Source organism: Anoplopoma fimbria, chromosome 3, assembly GCF_027596085.1.
Source record: "Anoplopoma fimbria isolate UVic2021 breed Golden Eagle Sablefish chromosome 3, Afim_UVic_2022, whole genome shotgun sequence".
Taxonomy (NCBI): domain Eukaryota; kingdom Metazoa; phylum Chordata; class Actinopteri; order Perciformes; family Anoplopomatidae; genus Anoplopoma; species Anoplopoma fimbria.
Genome location: NC_072451.1, coordinates 24,548,448 through 24,570,011, shown reverse-complemented (window position 1 = coordinate 24,570,011; position 21,564 = coordinate 24,548,448). Strand labels below are relative to the sequence as shown.

The 21,564-nt window shown below is 40.7% G+C and overlaps 3 protein-coding genes across 4 annotated transcripts; all 3 read left to right on the top strand.

Moving 5' to 3' along the window:
• The first annotated feature begins 591 nt into the window (after window positions 1–591).
• On the top strand, window positions 592–4,814 carry LOC129088913 (cytochrome b-c1 complex subunit 10). Of its 2 annotated transcripts, none has more exons than XM_054596182.1 (3): window positions 592–728; window positions 1,675–1,805; window positions 3,151–3,395. In XM_054596182.1, the coding sequence occupies exons 1-2, from the start codon at window positions 679–681 to the stop codon at window positions 1,793–1,795; spliced, it is 171 nt and encodes a 56-aa protein (XP_054452157.1). In that variant the 5' UTR covers window positions 592–678; the 3' UTR covers window positions 1,796–1,805; window positions 3,151–3,395. The 2 variants fall into 2 exon arrangements, with proteins under 2 accessions (XP_054452157.1, XP_054452158.1); XM_054596183.1 differs by lacking the exon at window positions 3,151–3,395 and adding an exon at window positions 4,431–4,814 and having other exon boundaries at window positions 673–728.
• Window positions 4,815–5,534: 720 nt separating this feature from the next.
• mbd3a (methyl-CpG binding domain protein 3a) lies at window positions 5,535–12,025 on the top strand. The gene is made up of 7 exons (XM_054596097.1): window positions 5,535–5,717; window positions 7,199–7,364; window positions 8,434–8,571; window positions 8,878–8,968; window positions 9,061–9,238; window positions 10,725–10,928; window positions 11,066–12,025. The coding sequence occupies exons 1-6, from the start codon at window positions 5,704–5,706 to the stop codon at window positions 10,921–10,923; spliced, it is 786 nt and encodes a 261-aa protein (XP_054452072.1). The 5' UTR covers window positions 5,535–5,703; the 3' UTR covers window positions 10,924–10,928; window positions 11,066–12,025.
• A 1,416-nt stretch (window positions 12,026–13,441) lies between these two features.
• LOC129089131 (RNA-binding protein MEX3B-like) lies at window positions 13,442–21,325 on the top strand. Its single transcript, XM_054596499.1, is given in 5 exon segments — window positions 13,442–13,900; window positions 14,311–14,806; window positions 15,992–16,263; window positions 16,482–16,832; window positions 16,835–21,325. Coding segments are annotated over 4 exon segments (1,953 nt in total). The 5' UTR covers window positions 13,442–13,900; window positions 14,311–14,346; the 3' UTR covers window positions 17,705–21,325.
• The last annotated feature ends 239 nt before the right edge of the window (window positions 21,326–21,564 follow it).

Below are 21,564 nucleotides of genomic sequence, written 5' to 3'. Positions count from 1 at the left end.
CATTTGTTTGTTTACCACATAATTCCATATGTGTTCCTTTCATAGTGTGGATGTCTTCAATATTAATCTACAATGTATACATTATATTTGGACTTTTACATTGCATTCCTCATTTATTTCAAAGGCTGCTTCAAATTCCATAACATACCACCAACATACAGTACCAGTCAAAAGTTTGGACACACCTTCTCATTCAACTACTTTGAAGAATCTAAAATATAAAACATATTCTGGTTTGTTGAGCATTTGTTTGTTTACCACATAATTCCATATGTGTTCCTTCATAGTTTGGATGTCTTCAATATTAATCTACAATGTAGAAAAAAATAAAATAAAGAAAAACCATTAAATGAGAAGGTGTGTCCAAACTTTTGACTGGTAATGTATATTTTTAAGTAAGCCCAATGTCAGAAAATCTAAACTGAAATAAGAAAAGTGTAACAAATTTATTTTTGCCACAGTATCCCCAATGTGAGACAGAATATCTTCATTGGTAAAAAAAATAAAAATGCTACGATTTACTATTTAATTGTATATGTTTAATGTCACTGTAACACCGGAAGTAGTCCATATAACCCCGCACATGCGCAGTAGCCGTCATCATCCAACCCGACCGGAAGTTCTACTACAGCCTTTAAAGCGGCACATCCTCCGTTTGGTTGAAGTATTTCGGCCAAAATGATCAGTAAAGTGATCGGTGCGAAGTATGCGGCCATCGCCAAGTCATGGTGAGTTTAGTTGGGATTGCACTAGTGGTAATAAGCTGAAATAAATCAGACTTACGGTCAACAGACTCTCTGTGTCCTTAGCTGACATAAACGTTAGCTGTTAGCTGTTAGCTTAGCCGAGGTCATAGCTTTGGGGACATGCTTACTCAGGCTCCTGTCAACTAAACGATAAAGTTGCTCAACTAAAAGATGCTTAAAATTAACGTGATAACGAAGTTAACAAAGTCAGCGTTACCTTTCCTCAATGACTGTTATTTTCTCCATGATCACAGCATTAATAACCAGCTAGCCTTAGATAGCTGACACACTGATCTGACTTGAAGGGATAGATAGAGATATTAGTTCTGTTATAAATCAGCCAAAATATCATTTGTTCATCCATAATTTAGTATAAAAATATTAGTATTAGGTCAAGGTAACTGATCTGAACCCTTCACATTTGTATTGATGAATATTTAACCAGTAAATGTATTGATATATATATATATCAATACATTAAAAATAGTTGTTTTTTTCTCTGTCTGTAAATATAATATTTCAGTTATGTTGTTTTTTCTACTGGGTTTTTTTATTGCTTATTTATAATACTTGTTTTTTTTATTTTTTTCATTTTCATTTTTTATTTTTTATTTTTAGCTTGTCTTCTACTATGTCTCTTGTGTGCACTTTACTCTACGCTGTTGTAAGTCTGCAAATTTCCCCGCTGCGGGACTAATAAAGGATTATCTTATCTTATCTTATCTTATATATATATATATATATATATACACCTAACCCTTATGTGGCATTACTCAAACTCTTCTCGCCTAACTCGTCAGTTTAATGTTTGCTTGGATGTTTTTCCATAGGAGGAGTACGTGTCTTCACAGATCATTTTCATTAAGTCTGAATCCATTTAAAATGGGACAATAGATTCGTACATATTGACCAAGGTTTCACTCCACAGGATCCCAACTATGGCGGTCTGGGGCACAGCCGGAGGAGTGGCTCTGGTCCACTTCACAGACTGGCAATTGTTTTTGGATTATGTCCCCTACATCAGCGGCAAGTTCAAGAAGGACGAGTAGCGACACCCAGGTTAGTTTTAGGGAATGGAAAAGAGATGTGTTCAGATATAAGAGTGGAGTTGTCACATCATGTGATGAATAAGGACATATTAAGCATTATCACATTTTTGTCAGCATCTTTATTCCTGCACCTACTGTATCTTTTTTTTCCAATTTTAACCATTACATCTAAGTTAGACTGGCTTCCATACAGACTCACAATTCTTACATGTTGTGTTATTGTCTTAGTTTAAAAGGCTCTACAGCTTTATATTTCAAATAATCCAAACCAAAAGTTATATGTCAATGATTATAATTACAAAGCAAACGGTTCTGTAACTGTTTGTACAGAACCTGTTTTATAAAATGGTATATAAGTGTATGTTTGGACCCTACTTTTTAATACTTAATATTGTTGAACTTGTGCATTTTTTTTTCCCCACCTGTAGCAAATTCTTAGTGTTGAACATGATTTAAAACGCACACACCTTTCTCCCTGCAGCATTAAAGATGACTGTGTTCTACTATGAAAATAAATCCCTGTCGAGTCTTTTCACATGTCACATGCAGGGTTAGAATGGTCATGAAAAACCTGTAATAGTCAAGGAATTTGAAAATATTAATTTACAGTAAAGTAAATATACCCAGAAAGTTTCGGAATTGTCATGGAAACGTGCAAAACAAACACCTGTACAATTTTAAAAATGCGGTTTAATTGAGGTAAAAAAAAAATCTATATTGGTTAAACAATGCTTTATTCTTAGGGCCCATCAGTTAAGTCACTGATCATTAGGTTGTTGACTGCATGGGATAACTTCGGACTGCGACCTGGGAGGAAGTACTTTTTGAAATGTATTATTTTGACCTCTCATGAGAAATTTGTTGAGAAAGACCAGGATCCTTTTTTAATGTTAAACGAGCTTTGCACACACATCAGAGCTGGATATTTGATGACTGTAGTGTTAAACATTTTGTATAGCCTAGTGTTGATTTGGGTGTTTAGAGAGGTCATTGACATTAAAAGGGTTGTAAACCTCGTTCCATTCTCCTGATTAGTTCAATATTTTTATTGCACATGAAAGCTATATCCCCGCTTGCTATGGCCACAGCACAGCAAGAGAAGAGTTGAAAGGGACACCCGTGTCTGCGCAAACTCTATGTGGCCGTCTGTGTGCTGCCCGTATTTTGTGACCGACAAACTACGCACAGCATGCACAAAGACTGCATGCTCCAGTTTCGTTCCACACTCCAGTCCAGTTGGTGGCTTATGGACCTCCAGCTGGCTTGTCAAGAAGATAACAAAGTGGATGCTTGTTAAAAGAAAAACTGTGCAGCACATCCACTGTTACCGACATCTATGTAATTTGTCTTTAAAGGAATACAAATAAAACTAAATGGCATTGAACTCCTGGCAAACAAGGCTAGGTGCATTACCGCTACCAACTGGAATGGCTCGTGGATCAGGAAATGCACATACGTGGAACGCCATGCCGACGCGACCATCAATTGTTGTATGAATGGAACTGCGTGCACGTTAATTGCAGCTGCTTAAATGAAGATGTTCACTACCAGCACTACTTAAGTGAATAAAATAAAAAAATATCCCACCAAACAAATATGTTATCTTTTTGACATTGTTTTGAAAATAGTAACCAATACATTAACCAGTACATTTAAAAAAAAATAAAATAATGTTTTGTTTCTATCTGTGATACAGGTATGCAGATTAAGATACTATATTCCTGCCAATATATTTTTTTCCAATTGTACCGTTAACTTTAAGTAGCTATTATCATTCTATTGGGGTAATTTAGATTGCAACTTATTTTGAATAGCATAACCCTAAACGTTTGATATCACATACCATATAATTAGTATGTGGGTCTTTATCTTCTATTATTGTATAATTAATTTAGTTTATTTAAATATATTTTCCATTAACTTTAAGTTTTTGACTGATAGTGGTTCGTAAAGTCAAATAATATTTCGGCATGCCAGAAAGTCAGTGGTAAAATAATTTAACTAGGCTAAGCCTGACAGTTAGCTTGCCCCAGCCTGGTCAGTTTCCCAGCATAAGTTGCCGTAGTAACTGAGCTTGACCGATGTTGAATTTGCTCTATGGAACCGAATCACCTGAAAATGAGTCAGACTGCTTGAAATTGGCCGTGCTTATTTGGTCAACTCGCTTTATGGAACGGGTCCCAGGAAACTGAGGAAACAATAAAATGTAATCGGAGACAAAATGCCAGGTAGTTTAGAAGTGTCAGGGGACCAGAATCTAGGACAGTGGCCTATTTTAAGACCAGAAGTAGCAGCCTCTAATAAGACAGGAATGTCTCTTAAACCTTCAACCACTCTGCAGCTTAGGTATTTGGCTTAGAAATGTCAATCAGTAGCTGTAGAACCCACAAATCCAATAAAGTTCACAAACAGTGTTTGACGTTGAGTGAGTTTTAGATAGTTTAAAAAAACAAAACACACACACACACAAAAGTGTCAAAGCTCATCATTTATGAACAAACAGACAAATGGGCTTCAAGTGTCACTTAAGCATTACATTTCCGCATTGAACTTGCTGACCAGCTCAAAGTTTGTCTGTCACAGCAAAACCAAATTTCTACTGTTTAAACTAATGACTCTGTTTTTCCCCGGTCAGGTCGGTGCTGTTTTTTACACAAAGACTTAAATAATGAACAAGAATGGCTGCAGCCCGCCTTGTGGTCCAGGCCACTGAAAGCTGTCATCTGCATCCTGCAGCTCGGTCAACATCGAACCGTTCACCATCAACGTCGCCTGAAATGCGCTGGAGTTTGTCATTTCAAAGTTCCTCAACAAGTGAAAATTTGGATGGAAGGAATATGAAAACAACGATAAATGGACTTTTGTTTTCTTTCCCCACTTAGTTTCAGGGTCAGGTATTTATTTTAATCATCTGCCTCAAATTGAAATATATGTCCTTCATGTCACACTGTAATTGTTTTAAAGTGAAATAAAGTATGAGAGATGTATCCTATATTGTGGTTTTGTATAATCATTTCACTTCCAATGATTCAATATTAAGTCAAATTAAATTGTATTTGTATCCTGAATGCAGTCCAGTGAACATAGCTTGGACTTAATGTACGGTCTGTTTAAGGACATAGTAATTAAAAATATTGAATTAAGCCTCTGATTTGTTGTTCTATACATAATAGCTACAGCTGATTGACAGGCAGCATTGATAAAACAAGCCCTTAGAAATAATCATAGCACACGGTCTATGTATTAAAAGAGCAGCCAAACAATCCGGGAGGATAATTGTTCCTATACTGAATTTTGATTTAGGATGGTGGGGCAACTATTTTCATTTTTTTTACTTTTACTTTTTCCAAGTGTAACTTCAGGTTGTAAAGTAAATGTGATGCAATGATGTAAAGTGAGTCCCTAACTGGTACTATTCCTGAAATAAAATTACACAAAAAGGAAAATGTATCATTAGTAAAAGTTATCATAGAATGATTTTTTGATAAGTATAAGTTATTGAATGGCATTAACACCAGGTGGTGTTGCGTCAAACTACTTTACTCAGTTTAATTTATATATTTACAATATTGTCACATATTTCACAGTATTTGTATCGTGCAACTACTCAGTGTGCAAAGTGAACTAAAAGTATTTCCCTAAAATATAGTCTCTGACAGTCTGCGATTTAAAGATCATTTAAATCCGGACTACTTTACCGGAGGGTCGCGGATGTCTTCCGCTCATTGTGCGACAAGGCCCTCTGGCGGAGTGATCTGCAGTTGTGAAGGTCCTGACGGGAGACAGGCAGTGGATCGATAACAAACCAGACTCGGTGAAAAATTATGACTGCAACAACAGGCAGCTAGCTGGCTTCTCATCTTTAACAAGCCAGAACCCCAGTCAAGCAAACCAAGACAACCAAGACCATGGAAAGAAAAGGGTAAGCCTTTAAAAACGTCCATTCCAAGGACTTAAAATGAAAGTTTCTCTGCAGGAAATGCACGCATGCAAACATGCGTTTTGTTGAGAACAACACTGAGCAAATTACCAAGTCTGTGTTATTTACTTTTTATTACGTTATCTGAACGTAAGCTTTAGCTCCTTCTGTGTTCATTGAGTTTGTAAACTTGCAGCTTTGAACAATAGTAATTGATCATATGCTCGCTGCTACGGTGACGTTAGCGACGCAGCTAGCTTGATTAGCTAGCTAAGTTTCATTGTTTACACACGCATGACTTGCGGTGCGTTGGGCCCCGCACATCCCCGCACATCGGGTACTACAGGTCACAGGAGAGCAGCTGCAGCTCGGCTCTCTTGTTAACACTTCTAGAGGAAGACTTATCCGCCTGCTCGTCCCTTTTATGAGTAACATAGTTGCCTCACACACACACACACACACACACACACACACACACACACACACACACACACACACACACACACGCTTAAACAGGCAGCCTGATGTATTACAGCTGAAAAGCTATTGCAGTCTACTATCTACCTCAAAGCTCCACCTACACACCTACAGATCCTCCAAACAGAAGTGTTGCTGCACTTATTGAATTTGTATTCGTTTACTGCACTTATCCTATTCGTAGTAGTTTGTAGCACTTATTATATTCGTATTAGTCTGTTGCAATTATTGTTTTCGTAGTAATCTGCCTCTGCACTATACTTTTGCTCTGGTTTATGCTTTAAGATGCTTGTTTAAGAAAGGAGATGCACTTATGACTTCTGGTGACTAGTAGTTCTCTTGAATACCTATGTTGAATACACTTCCTGTAAGTCGCTTTGGATAAAAGCGTCTGCTAAATGACTGTAATGTAATGTAATGTAATGTAAAGTGTTCACGTACTGTGGCTGATTAATTACATCACCACCTGTGGGCGTGTACAGATGTGTTTGTCTGTGACTTCCTGACTCCTTGTTAATACACCTGTGACGGCGGGACAACCTACAACTTTTGATTATTTATTTTTTTTAAAGTTGAAGTCACTCCAACCATTTATTACATTACATTACATTACAGTCATTTAGCAGACTCTTTTAACAATCAGTAGTATATTACATATCATTCACCCATTCACACACTGATGACAGGCTACCATCAAGGTGCCACCATCAGACTCTAACTAACATTCATCATCCAGTCCACACCGATGGCAAGCCTTCAGGAGCAACTTGGGGTTAAGTGTCTTGCCCAAGGACACATCGACTGCCGAAGCCGGGTATCGAACCACCGATCCTCTGAATGGAGAACTACCTTGCTCTCCACTACGCCACAGCCGCCCCATTATTTATTTATAATAACTGAGATGAGCCATGTAAGGGGGCCATAAGTGTTGCCATTTAATGCCTCAGTTATTGAAGAGGTCAATCCTGTGATGACAAGTCTTGTGTTTTTTCTCTTTCTCTCTCTAGTGTACCTATTAAGCGCATTCTCAGCAAGCCCCAGATAGTCCGCAGTCTGGGCAGCAACCTTCACGCGGATGTGAATGCCAACCACTCCCGGGCTGGATGGTCACTCCTGACCAAAGTGCAGCGCAGCAGGCACAAAAATCTGTATGAAATCAACCATCAAATCAGGGTGAGTCTGTGTTTGGTTTTGGTATTTATGAGGCATAAATGGCATTAAATTAGTGTATATACAGTGCCAATAAATATATTCATCCCCCTTGGAGTCTTTCATGTTACTGTTTTTACATAATTAAATCAAAAGGGTTTAATTTAACTTTCTGACAGTAACTTACAGATCAAGAAACATTTTAGTGTGAATGTTAACCAAAGTAACCAGTGGAGGCACAGTTGGCAGTACTTACAGCCATAGGTTTGTGTCGGCTTTGCACGTTTAGACACTGCAGTTTTTCTTCAGTCTTCCATGCAAGCCCAAGTTAAATTATTATTATATTTAAATGTGGACCTGCCACAAATGTTGGATTGACTTAGGCTCTCCAGCACACATTGAAAGTGTTGGAACCCAAAACATAGAGTTAAGTATAAATAGTACTTCCAATGTTTTTTTGTTTTTTTTTAACAGTGGCTTTTTCTCTGCCCCACTGCCGTAAAGTTGCAGCGGATAAATGGCCCAGGCAACAGTTATGGCGTACACAGTTACTGTGGTCTACATTTTTAGCATTAAACACTTTACTCTAGTGAGCTTTAAATATAGATTCCTGACACAAGTATATGCATATAAGTTGTGTTAAAATTTTGACACTATATATAATTTACTAGGTTACAAATAATTTTGGATCCATCTAGATTCTTAAATCTTAGTAATGGAAACCTGTAGCTCCTCCAGAGTTTCCATCCTCTCCCATGCTTGTTTTATGATTGACTGATGACTGTACTACAAGGGATATTCAGTGCTTTTGTAAAATGGTGACATCATCACAGCCTTTTATTTCTGCTGTTCAGCTGAAGGACATACTTTTTTTTTCTCCAAACTGTTCAGAATGATAATAATCATCACAGTTCATTGTAATGTTTCCATTGTAATGTCCACTCTATGGGATTAGTTAAGGGGTGCAACAGTACCCCCTGTTTAGTACTGATAAAACTAATAATAACTCAATACAACTATGTAGATTTGTACTGTAACTCGTGTGTATCAAATGTAATTTCTAAAAGTTGTCATGTGTTTGTCTCTTTTAAAGTCCAAGCCTGATTTAAACACAACACTACCAGTTCGACAGACAGCATCCATCTTCAAACAACCAGTGACCAAGGTAACAAATCATCCCAACAACAAGGTGAAGACAGATCCACAGAAGGCTGTGGACCAACCCAAACAAGTAAGTCAGAGAGCAGAAAACATGCACATTTTAGTTCTTCAATGCATTAATACTATAGAAATGCAAACTAAAGTGCTGTTACTGTAAGTAGCTGGAATGTTGTGCACAGCTGTATGACCAATATGAATCCTAGTGTTCTGTTATGTGTCTTTGTGGCTTTGCTGTTATTTAGAGAGTACTGAAGGATTGATTCAACATTTTTCAATATCCTCATACATTGTATAATGAGATGCATATTCAGTTTGGGGAAAATCGTGCTCTAAACTTAACAAGGAATTTATTTTTTTGTTTTTCTTCAATCTTCAGTTGTTCTGGGAGAGGAAGTTGGGCGGGTTAAATGCATTTGATATCGCAGAGGAGCTGGTGAAAACTATGGATCTTCCCAAAGGCTTACAGGGTGAGAGTAACCAAAACAAAGATGACAACATGATGTTATTCAAAGCAATTCATTTTTGCTTGACCTATGCTTCCCTGTTGTCCTCTATCTAGGTGTTGGACCTGCATGTTCAGATAAAACACTTCTCTCTGCCATCGCCAGTGCTCTGCACACCAGCCCCTCCCCTGTCACTGGACAACTCACTGCTGCTGTGGAGAAAAATCCTGGAGTCTGGCTCAACACATCACAACCTCTCTGCAAAGCCTTTGTAGTGACGGATGACGACATCAGGTAAGATGTTCACACAAGCAGCAAAGCTGTAGTTTCCCCCATTCAAGAGTAGAGCTGTGGATCTCAAAATTCACTTAAGATTCACCTTTAAACTATTTAACAGCACAATGATTCACGAAGCATCTCAATGCATTGCATAACCAGTTTTCTATATATTTGCAAATGGCTACTTTTTCATCAGTTACCCACAAGCAGTCAGACAAACTGGACTGTGTGCTTTCAAAAAACTGACTCCATGAGTCTTTAAAAAGTTGAATCTTTTACAATATTAGTATCTCTGGGAACCTTTTCCGTACATCCACATTACAAAAGCAACATGTATATTCTTCTGCAGAGCAGCAAGTGTGCTATATTTTTTACAAAAATATGGTTTAGACATAGCTTTAACAGGGCACCTCATAAATGTCTATGGCATTTTTCACTGCATAAATTTGCCCTGCCGCTGAGAGAGTTCTCCTTACTCATAGCTCTTCCAACAGGGTTAACAACGGGGAGCATGTTAACTCACATGAATTTCCGGGGAGCATGTTTTCTCCACCCAAAATTGTTGAAACAGAGCAGCTTGTATTGGTAGCCAGAGCAACAAGCAAGGGGTCTGCCGAGGGTCGTCTCTATGCTCCATACAGAGGAGAGAGGATGCAATGGTAAATGACCGAAAAACACATTTAAGACTCACTGCGCTAAAATTAGACCAAACTCCTGATTATGTTCTGCCACTGCGTCAATGCAGAATCATCCACATCTGCATTGCGATACACCTTTTAGAATTGAGACATTTCCACACCTCTAATGTCGCTGTTGAAGTTGGCCATTCAAACTGTCAAATGTAGTAACAAGGTAGTGTAACTACTTTTTTTGCCTATTTTCAGTTGTGGGTTATCATGTTGAGTTTCTCAACTAGTGAAAGGTTGTTATTGCTGTTACTGAAGAGAGTGTACATGTGTCCTCATCCTGAGAAAAAAGCATCAGGCTTAAAATGAGCTGGAACCAAGGTAAATAGCTACCTAGATGGTTTAGTATTTTTGTTACTTCTACTGTAAAGTAGGGCTGGCCGATTAATTCAATGATAGTTGATCGTCTTTCAATGGAGTCATATCGTGATGAAATCACATATCGAGATATAGTTTTTCACAAAAAAAATAGTTTTTTTCTTAGTCTTTTTTTTCTTCTTTTTATCATATCCTCTATACAGCTTCAAAGATTAGTAGTCCAATCGTTAAAAATATTTTTTCATGCAATAATGGAAGAATATTTCAGGCTCTCAAATATGTAGATTTCTGCTTTTCTCTATTGTATTAAACTGAACATTTGGGGGTTTTGGACTAACCAAACAGAACAATTAAAGACACCGCCGTGGACTTTCAACAACTGGGATGGACAGTTTACACTATTTTCTGACATTTTGTAAAGCAAAGAAAACAATTATTGGCAAATAAATCAAAGATGAAAATACTGGTTAATTGCAGCCCTTGTCTGTGTCTCTTAGGAAGCAGGAGGACCTGGTGCAGAATGTGAGGAGGCGGCTGGAGGAAGCCCTCACAGCTGATATGTTGGCTCATATAGAGGACACCACTGCAGACGCAGCCGCAGCAGCAGCAGCAGAAGCAGCAGCAGCAGCAGCAGAAGCAGCAGCAGCCAACAAAGTGGAGGAGAAGGTTGAGCAGGTGGACAAGGAGGAATTATAGCAAAGGTACACAAGACTGTAGGACAGTTTTCAGTGTCACTATATCCTTTTCCATTGGTCCATCCATCACTTCTGTTTTGTTGTCTTGCATTGTTGTGAACTGCAGTACATGTAACTTGTCTTTTTTCTCATCTCTCCCACAGGCTTGTTTGACATGAAGTTTGCTGGTAAACTCCTTTCATTTTCAAATAATTGGCTCCATGAAGATTTTTATACACTTTGAACTGAAAGACACCCTAAATGCAGACATTCTGCAGATTTTGTTTACCTTAACAAAGACTTTTCTTTAATATTATTATTATTTTTATTTTTTTCATTCGATAGTGTAATTCTGGAAGGGTGCTTTGGATTTCCAGTTAATTTTTTACCTCTACTAATGTAATGCAACTTTCTTTAGACTTTCCATACTGTTTAGTGTTTTCATGTCACAATGACATCACCATTTCATCATTGATACTATATTGAGTCAAACGAAATTACTGTTCTTGTAAGTAGTTGTACTTTTAAGGCAGTTTACAGCAGTTGTGGATGATTCTCTTCACAATGCAGTGTTACAGTTAGTAAACAGCTGTTCAACTTCATAGTTAAGTTTAAAACACAAACCTGATGTGTGTATGTGTGTGTGTGCGCTTGTGTGTTTGTGTTGAATGTATCATTTCATGTTGACGTCTTAACTGTGTTTCTTTTTTTAACATGTTGCTCTTTTATTTTTTACTCTGGCACTGCAGGTATAGTGTAATGTTTGGAAGCATAGAAAGGTTGCAGTATGTTTACATGCACACGGCACTCCTGTTGCTGTGAATAATACAATTGAGTTTGATTTATTTCAAGTTTTTACGGTTCAAAAGCAGTGTTATTTCTCAGAATAACTAGAGTTTAAATGGTTTTGAAGTTTAAGTCATGATATTTTTGTTGACAAAAGAATAAGCAGTACTGTTTCGCCAGCTACATTTGAGTTTAATAAGTAACAGAAAAAGTGTGTACCCTCAGAAAATACAAAAAACAATAAAACACTGATGTACCTCGTAACATGATGTACTGTACCTCATTACAAGATTCATTATTTGTCTCAATACCACTGAAATAAAAGCAGTTCTTTCATGGCTGGTGTTTTGTTTTTTCTTTGTCATTATCATTCTTAAATCTAGGAGGTTGTAGTAGGTGGAAATGTTTTTGGATTTTTTGATTAAATGAGTTCTCATTGTTCAATTATATCTTAATACATAATTCACATGCCTATATGTGTGTTGAAGTTAGTCCCTGTAATTATTCCTCCTTTCCAAAATCCACTCTTTGTTGAGCAAAAGCTAATGTAAGTTGGTATCTTCCAAAGTTACAATCTTTTTAGTACTATTAAATTAAAGTTTACTTTTCAGGGACAGTATATTAATCATTGTAACAGGTTACAAATACATAATTCGGATGTGTTGTGGACACATAACAATTTGGGATATTCTCATAGATGTGATACCAAATAAATTCCCTTTGTTCTTTTCTTTCTGGGGAAACAAAGGGAGCTTGATACAAAAATTATTATTTCAGGAGGACAGTCTTCAGAGTCAGTATGAATAGTTTCAATGACCTTTAACTCTGTCACATATAGTATTTAAATATCATTTTTGTTAAAAAAAATTTATAAAATAACTTAATTTGTATTCTTTTGAGCTCATAATGCAATAAAAGGTGGTCCTCTTGAAACATGTAAAGTGTTAACTGTCTTTGAAATGAACATATGAACCATGATTATTTGTATTATTTTAATACATGTAATTGCAGACACACACACTGCATGAGCACCATCCAACGCTGTTGTTGAACCACCCCAAAAGATAAGATAAGATAAGATAATCCTTTATTAGTCCCGCAGGGGGAAATTTGCAGGCTTACAACAGCAGAGAGTAAAGTGCACACAAGAGACATAGTAGGGAAGGACAGAGGATGTCGCATGTGCACAGATTGTAAAGCCCTCTGAGGCAAATTTGTAATTTGTGATTCTGGGCTATACAAAATAAACTGAATTGAATTGAATAGAAGAAGACAAGCTAAAAAATGAAAAATAAAAATAAAATAAAACAAGTGTTATAAATAAGCAATAAAAAAAAATAAAAAAACAGTAGAAAAAACAACAATAACTGAAATATTATATTTACAGACAGAGAAAAAAAACCCCAACTATTTCAACTATTATTGCACAGTGTAATGTGTAATGTATTGCACAGGTTTTTATTGTCATGTGTCATGTGGTCTGCTGGGAGCAGAGCTGGTTGTGCAAAACACTCCATTGGTAGCCATGATGAACACACCCAAATATCACATTTTTTTTAACAGTGTAATGTTTTTTTTTTTTTGCAAAACACTCCAAACATGCAAAAAGGCTGAAATATTATATTCACAGACAGAAAAAACAACAACTATTTCAAAAAAACCCACCAAAAATTAAAAAGAGAGGTAAATAAAACAATACCCCTGCAGACATCCAGACACAATAGTGCCAGTGGAGGTGCCTCCTCTCCTCCTCCTCCACCCTTTGCTGCATGTGGCCTTTGAACCTTTTGTTGTGTCGCCGGTGACGTCAGGGCCGTGTGCTGGGAGACGGAGCGGCGTGTGCTCGGCGAGACAAAGGCGGCGGACCGAGCGGGGTCAGGCAGCAGAGAGAGAGCCGAGAGAGAGAGAGTGTTTTAAACCCAAAGGTACCTGCTTAGCCGCCGGATTTCAGCTGCTGTCCCACCTGAGGACACCCAGAGTGAACACACCCAGGAGCCTGCTCCGACTCTGCAGAAGGAGAACAAACAACAACAGTCTCTGAAAGGGTTTGGAGCTTTTTTTCTCCTACGCCCCCCCATTTGGCGTGCTAGCTAGGTAGCTAGGTAGCTAGCTAGCTGGCTGGCTAACCCGCTAGCTCCACTGCTCTCCTCCTCATCTTCTCAAAAACACCAGGTGAAGCAAAGACAGGATCCCTTCGACAGAGGCCAGATAAAGTAAGTTGTCGTGGTTTTCGCAATTGTTTTAATTTAAAAAAACACCCGTGATAGAGACTGTCAGAACGAAGCTAACAGCTAGCCGCGCTGCTCCCAAACAAAGGGGTCGACAACGTGACTGAGAGCCGCCTGTGTGGAGCTAGCCTGTTAGCTCCGAGCTAACAACAAGAATACACACATGTAAATGTTTTATTTTGGGATGTGAGGTGTACACATGTGGTGACATGTTTGTGCCATGTGGTGTCTGTGGGGTAGGGGTAGTTTTGAGGTGAAAGCAGACGTGATGTGTCCTGACAACCAGCAGTCAGTCAGGAGGCAACAACAGACAAAGCAGGCAGCACAGACAACACCTGACTCCCTTTTCTTTGTTATTCATCGTTGTTTTTACGTTTATTTCTCATCCCAAACAGGCATCCACGATCTGATGTGAGATCCACGGAGAGACTATGCCTAGCCCTTTATTCCACCCCGAGATTATGGACCACGACGTGGTCATCAGCAGCCAGCACAACGGGGTCGGTCTACCCCGAGAGACGGACCAGGACTCCCGGGAAGAGGACCACCAAGAGGCGCTCCGCTTCGCCCTGGACCAGCTGTCACTCATGGCCCTGGACAAGGTGGTGGACCCTCTGGATGGGTCCCAGTGTCCCGGTTCCGAGGGCTGCAACGGAGGAGGATACGTGGATCTACAGATGCTGGAGCACCCCAATGGGTCCAGGGACTCTCCCACGTCTTGTTCTCCATCCCCGGAGTACTACGGGTCGGGTGGGTACCACATGGCTGGATCGCATCCCATGCTCCATGGAGAACAAAGCGTCCTCTGCAGCAGGAAGAGAAGTGTCAACATGACCGAGTGTGTGCCAGTCCCCAGCTCCGAGCATGTGGCCGAAATAGTAGGCAGACAAGGTAAGAGACTGAGAGGTTAATGAGGAGTTAATGAGGAGTTAATGAGGAGTTATTGGGTGTTTGTGTGCAGCCTGGTTGTCCTTTGTTTGGGTGGCAGTCTGGAGCAGAGGAGGGTCTCTGAACTTGCACAGCCTGGTTCTCTGCTCAGGCTGCGTTCACTGTTTTGAGTCTTTAATGTCCACACACTGCATTACTACATTTACAACCCATATTAAACAATATTCACACAATGGCTCAACGTGGAGAGGGCTGTTGATGAGGAGAGAGAGAGGGGGAGGGGTGTGAGAGGGTCAGACAAAGCAGCAGATTGTCGGGAGTCTGGACATGTCTAGCAGCACCAAACAAAGGAAATATGCTGATTTGATGTATCTCAGATCATAAGATTCAGCCGTGGACACCGAACTCACATTTCTAGCTCATGTGTGCGTTTGTTGTTTATTATTATTGTGTCTACTGGGCAGATTTTAAGCTGAATCGGGGGCAGAAGACGCACAAACACGGGGGCTGGGCGGTGTTACGCCCTGCACCCATCCGTCTGCCGAGGCTGCTCGTTTGTTTTCATGTCATTTATTTATTTTATCCTTCTTTTTTAAATCAGCATATGGTCTCCACTTTAAACAGACTCATGTTGTGGGTTTGGTTCGTCCGTCGCAGCCGCGGCAGCGTTACGGCATTGTTCTCTTTGTTTGAAAAAGCCATGCTTTCTGCTTCCCAGAATGACATCACACTCCGAGCTCCTCATTGGTCGACCAGAATGAAGCGTCCATATTTAAAGAAACAGAGCATGAGTTGAGACTCCTCATGAATATCATGCACAGTGTCTACTGTGTGTTGATGACTTTTGAATATATTGTTTTTTGAGGACTCTGTACCCAGTATGTTAAAGCCACCAGGCATGTTGAATTCCATATTTCAAATGTATGCAATAGTTTTAAATTGACTACATGTTTTTAAAAGCCCATAACACCAGTTGCCAGGTAATTAAGTACACATACTGGTATTTTAAATGAATGCAGTCTAATATAACAGTTCACCATTTGGTCTCATTTACATCAATAAGGTAGGCCAAATACTAACAACGCCACCAAACTACAGCATCAAGTGTTATTGAATAATTGTATTTATATTGTGTGTGTGTTTTTGAATATGTACAAATTAAGATGTTTGTGTTTTTGCATCTTCCAGGTTGTAAGATTAAGGCCTTGCGTGCCAAAACAAACACCTATATAAAGACTCCAGTCAGAGGGGAGGAGCCAGTGTTCATCGTAACGGGACGTAGGGAAGATGTGGAGATGGCCAAGCGTGAAATTGTCTCTGCAGCTGAGCATTTCTCTATGATCCGAGCGTCCCGCTGCAAAGCTGGAGGGCCTGGAGGAGGCGGAGCAGGAGCGGGAGCGGGAACAGGCGGCAGCTCTCTTCCTGGACCACCACACTTACCTGGACAGACCACTATACAGGTACAGAAGCCCAGTGGCTTAGTCTTCATACATTGTTTTTAATGTTTTGCTGGGTAACAACAGGATAATTGGATGTTTTTTATATATATATATTTAATTAATTAAATATATATGTATTTATTTAATTAATTAATTAATACAATGTTTAAATAAAAAAACTACAGCACTATTCTCCCTCCTGTAGTTGCAATAAAGCATTTCTCTTGTCACTCATCCAGGTGAGGGTTCCCTACCGAGTAGTTGGTTTAGTTGTTGGACCGAAAGGAGCAACTATAAAGCGCATCCAGCAGCAAACTCACACCTACATCGTGACACCTAGTAGAGAGAAAGACCCGGTGTTCGAGGTGACCGGCATGCCGGAAAACGTTGACCGAGCGAGAGAGGAGATCGAGACCCACATCACCCTGCGAACGGGAACCTTTGTAGACCTGCAGGGAGACAATGACTTCCACTCCAACGGCACTGATGTCAGTCTAGAAGGCCTGGGCGCCCTGAACGGAGGACTGGGGTCGTCTCTGTGGTCCAGGGCTTCTGGCCACCATTCTGCCCCCCCTCCTCCTCCACCCTCCCCCCTCCTCCTCCTATTCCCATGTCCATGCATCACTCATCTAACCGGAAGATGTCGTCCTCGGTAACCTATCACACGCACAACGGCGGGATGAGCTCAGACAACTTCAGCACCGCTCGCAAGGCCAACGAGGGAGGCAGCCCCACAAGCCCTTTCAGCACAGGCTCCAGCAGTGCTGGAGGAGGATTCACCTTCGGGGGCGACTCCACCCCAGGGCTGCCCTCCTCAGAAGAACTGGGCTTTGAGTTCAGTGCCGCCAACATCTGGGCACCTTTCGCCAACGGTGGCTCAGGCAATAAGACGGCCGGCTCCTCTCAGCAGCAGCAGCCTCTACGTCGCAACAGCAGCGGCCTCAGTGGCGGCGCCATCACTCCTCGATTGTCTCCAACTCTGCCTCAGGACACGGGCGTGGGCCCCATGGATCATCCGTTGGCCCGTCGTGCACAGAGCGACCCCCTCAGCACTCTCTCCTGGTTGCAGTCTGGCAATGCAGGAGGCGGCTCCTTCTCCGGAGCGTCAAGCTCCAGCTCCGGCGGTTCGTCGACCGGTTACTCCTCTTGCTCAGCCTCCTCCCTGCCCGGCGGCTCACCCACTGACTCCGAGGGAGGTAGCGGCGGCGTGGGCCTCAGCTCTGGGATGCTGAGTCGGCTGAAAGGAGGCTCTGGCCCCGGGGTCCCGGGTCTTGTCGGAGTGAGCCCCGGGATCAACAGGGACTGCTTTGTGTGTTTTGAGAGCGAGGTGACAGCAGCCCTGGTGCCTTGTGGCCACAACCTGTTCTGCATGGAGTGCGCTGGGCAAATCTGCCAGTCAGCCGACCCAGAGTGCCCCGTCTGCCACACCCCCACTACACAGTGCATCCGCATCTTCTCCTAATGCCCTGGCTGGGAACTGGGATGGGAAGGTAAAATGTGAGGGGGAAGGAAGAAGACTGGAGTGGGGCATCAGCTGTGGCAGAGGCAATGGAAGGATTCACACTAATAACGTTCACACACACATGATGGACCATAATAAATGCATAATAGAGATGATGATACGATACGGATGTTGATTTTTTTTGCTGGTAACTGTCAAGATTAATAATAACAATAATAATAATTGCAATGACTTATTTTCAATGTGAAGCCAATTGAAACTGGACATTCAGACAGTTGGGGCTCAGACAGTCTCAGTGGTGAACTTTTGGAAGGAAACTAGTGTCTTATCTCTCTTCAGGCCTTCATTTCGACCCGGAGCAGCCTGCACCGCCGGCTGCCGGTCTGTCTCAACATTTCTCCATTCTGGCTTCTTCAGCGCTCTCTACCTGCTTTCTGTCTCACAGCCTTTCCTTTTCACACTTTTGTACTTAACAGATATTTTTCAATGAAGCTGTCAATGAGGCCTGCACTTTTTTACTCCTTATTTTAATGTTCTCGGCAGGACACAAACCGTTCCAACAGACCCCCCCCCCTCTTTCTCATCTTGCTCTCACTCTTGCTGTTGTTTAAGCAGCAGGGTTGCTATTTTTCTGCAAACTGGGAACTTTTTTTAAAGGTCCACATGTAGTCAGGCACCTATTGGAACAATAAACCCAAGGGGCCTCTTAAGGATGACTTCCTGTTTCTCTTTGCCAAACAAAAATTAGCCATCCATAATGCCAAATGAATGCTATTAATAGACGTCTCTTAAATTGATCAAATTCAATAACTTGTTGGATGACTTTGGATGCCCCACATTTCAAATGTGGCTGCTGCATTCATTCACATTACTTATCCTTTTTAATTTGGGAGAAACCATTAGTACCATTAGTGATAATAAAGGAATGTTTCTGAGGTCAGTTCTCTGTACGTTTGGGCTGCCTGACATCCTTTCCACATCTCTCTCTCTCTCTCTCTCTCTCTCTGGTGTATGAGGATAATGCCCACTCATGCTGTTTTCACATCAGCACCATCATGTGTCCTCAACATGAAAAGATCTGGTTTCTGTCCTGCTTCCTCTCTTCTTCACTCTCACGGTCTTACAGGAAGGCTTTGCTCTGATCCATCCACACCAGGACACTTTCCTCTCACATCCTGTCTGTTACACTCCGATCGAATCATTTAGCATTTTTCTACATGTTTTTGACCCGTGACTGTCAAGTGTGTGGCTCGCAGTTGTATTTTGAACTCTAGGATAAGATAGGGCTTTTCTGATATCACACGTGAATGTTTAGTCCGATACGGTTTTGGAGAGTGGGCCTCTCCTCCCCACATGAAACAATAACAAGGGGCTCGATAGAACAATTTCTTTTTAATGCACTGAGACTCCCGGCCCCTCTTAAAAAGACAAGAAAACGGCTCTTACTGTTTTTGTTTTGGTCTTCCACCCCACTCTCACAGCAAAGCTGTATGGCACTCTCTCAGATGACACACTCGTACCCGTATAGCGATGTACCCCTGGCCAAACGCGGTGCACTATATGGTTAGTTGTTTGAGCTTCGTCCTATGTTTTCAAAGCATTGCTGAGTAACTCCAGATAAGGCGGTTGCATCCTGTTTTGTGTTAGTGGTTTTTAAAGTGTGAGTTTTCAGTAATCGCCTCCTATAGTGTTAATACTGTACGTATGATTGGGACGATGTTGGTACACCGTTGGCGTTTGTGGCCCTTTTTGAACATGCATGGAATCAGCTCATTGAATGAGACAAGCCATGACAACAGAATTAAAACGACACATGTAATTCTCAAGGGCTTCCTCTGACTGCACAGACACACAATCACATTTTCAGGCTCACACGCAGTAGGTAGAACTTATCCTTTATGGCAGCTAGTAGCTAGGTCATCCAGGGCTTCCAGACACTCTTTGTGTTCAAATCCCAGCAGCTGCAGAATGTTTTGCCTCTAGTTTTTTTTATTTTAATTGATTTTTATTTCCTAACGGTTCCTATACAGTCATCACATTCGTACCCTGTCAGAAGAGCGTAGGGCGTAGCAGTCACTGGCTGTCCTCCTCTCTGGACGTAGTCTCAGATCAGGACGGGTGATAGCGTTTTAATATCAAGGGGAAAAAAGGGTAGCTCTACTTGAGTAAATTATTTGTGAGAATGGGCTGTTGCTGCTGTGCTTTAGGGTGCTCCAGCCAGTACGATGTTAAACTTATTTGCTGTCTGACTCTTCATTTGCTACGATAGGTGACGAGGGCAGCAGCAGCTGCAAAGAGGAATTTAATAAGCCGCTGTCCGGTTGCAGTAATGCACTAATTCATGTGTCCACATGTGTAGGAAAAATCTACCCAGGAGTGAAACCGGTAGTCTTTGTCGAGACTATCCCATGGTGCTTTGGTGCAACTCCCTACTGAAACACTGCGATCAACAAACCTAGTTAGTAGTGGGAGGCTTCTTAGTTCTCAAACTAAACTTCTGCAGTGCGCAGTAGACCCGATGACCCTGTTATTCCCGTCAAAACTGGCAACCCACCCCCTCGTCTGGCTCTGGTGTCAAACGTTGCATTACTTGAGGACTCTCAGAACAGATGCCGGGCCGCGAACGCGTCCAAACGAACAGATCCGTCGAGACTGTCTTGTGAGTCCGAGGCCAATCTTAAAGCCCCTTTTTTAAAACTGTTCAAGCCGACGGGTTAAAGGAATTAAACGTGTTGTATTTGCCAGATGGGTCTAATGTAAATCCTGGTGTTGCACTGGGAAGTTTCTGGCCAATGGCGGGATGTTACGGTTTAATGTACAGTAGTTTCATTGTTTAAAAGGTACAAAGTTTTTCAGATTGACTGCTGATTTTTATTTTTTTTAGCCAAACTCACCCCTCCCCCATTTCCTTCCTAAAGGTTTGAAAACAGGGTTTCCTGAGGCATGCTAGCCATTGACCTCTGCCCTTTTTTTGTGATTAGAGGGGGGGATGCAAAAGAGAGCCATGCCATTAAGGGGTGACACCCCTCAAGCCGCTGCTCTCCTATTTTTGGCTTTAATTCTTTGTATGCAGAACCAAAATGTAAAACGTGGACAAACTAGGTTTCAGGCCTGACCTGTGTGTGTATATACCCTGAATACAATCATTGGGATCTTGTTTTCAAAAGCAAATGACTTAATGAAGATAAGTGTAGTTTCTAAAGAACATGTATCATTATTTGTAAGTTAACCATCTGCATGTCTTCAAGCCACCTGGCATTAGCTAATAATTTTTAAGATAAAAAAAAACAAAAACTTTTTACACATTTTATTTTTTACAATTTATTTGCTTACCTAAATATCCCAGACAATAATGTGACCCTTTTTATTACTTCAAATTTATTTTTATTTTCCATTTTTTTATTTTCCTTATTTTCTGTGTACTACATATAGGCAATTTATAACAAAATGAGAAAATTATTGAAGAAATTTTAAAATTGAAATATATTTTATTTGAAAGTCTATGGACCTTTTAACCGTGAGCCGGAAAAATTGTATAATCGTATAATTTGAGCTGACTTGACGGTTATGAGAAATGTATCAAGAGTTTTATTTTTTATGCTTCTTTAATAAAGTCTTGTTTTTGGTTTCATTTTTTTACTGTAAAATAACAACTTGTGTCTGGTGTCTTTATTTTTGTTGTGTTCATAGTGGAAATGTGCGACTGCGTCTTTGCCACATGGTGGCAGTATAAAAGCACCGACTGATGGTGTGATTTAAATCTGCAGTCTGAGAACAGACATCAGTTTATTCTTTAGAATATCAATGGAACATTGGGAAGGGCCACAATCAAACACTTAAATAGATTTAGGTGTAGCTTT

Coding starts and splice junctions, on each gene's coding strand:
- LOC129088913 (XM_054596183.1), top strand. CDS start 679: ATGATCAGTAAAGTGATCGGTGCGAAGTATGCGGCCATCGCCAAGTCA. Junction 729..1,674: donor GCGGCCATCGCCAAGTCATG/GTGAGTTTAGTT, acceptor TTCACTCCACAG/GATCCCAACTATGGCGGTCT.
- mbd3a (XM_054596097.1), top strand. Junction 7,365..8,433: donor AAATCAACCATCAAATCAGG/GTGAGTCTGTGT, acceptor TCTCTTTTAAAG/TCCAAGCCTGATTTAAACAC. Junction 8,572..8,877: donor CTGTGGACCAACCCAAACAA/GTAAGTCAGAGA, acceptor TTCAATCTTCAG/TTGTTCTGGGAGAGGAAGTT.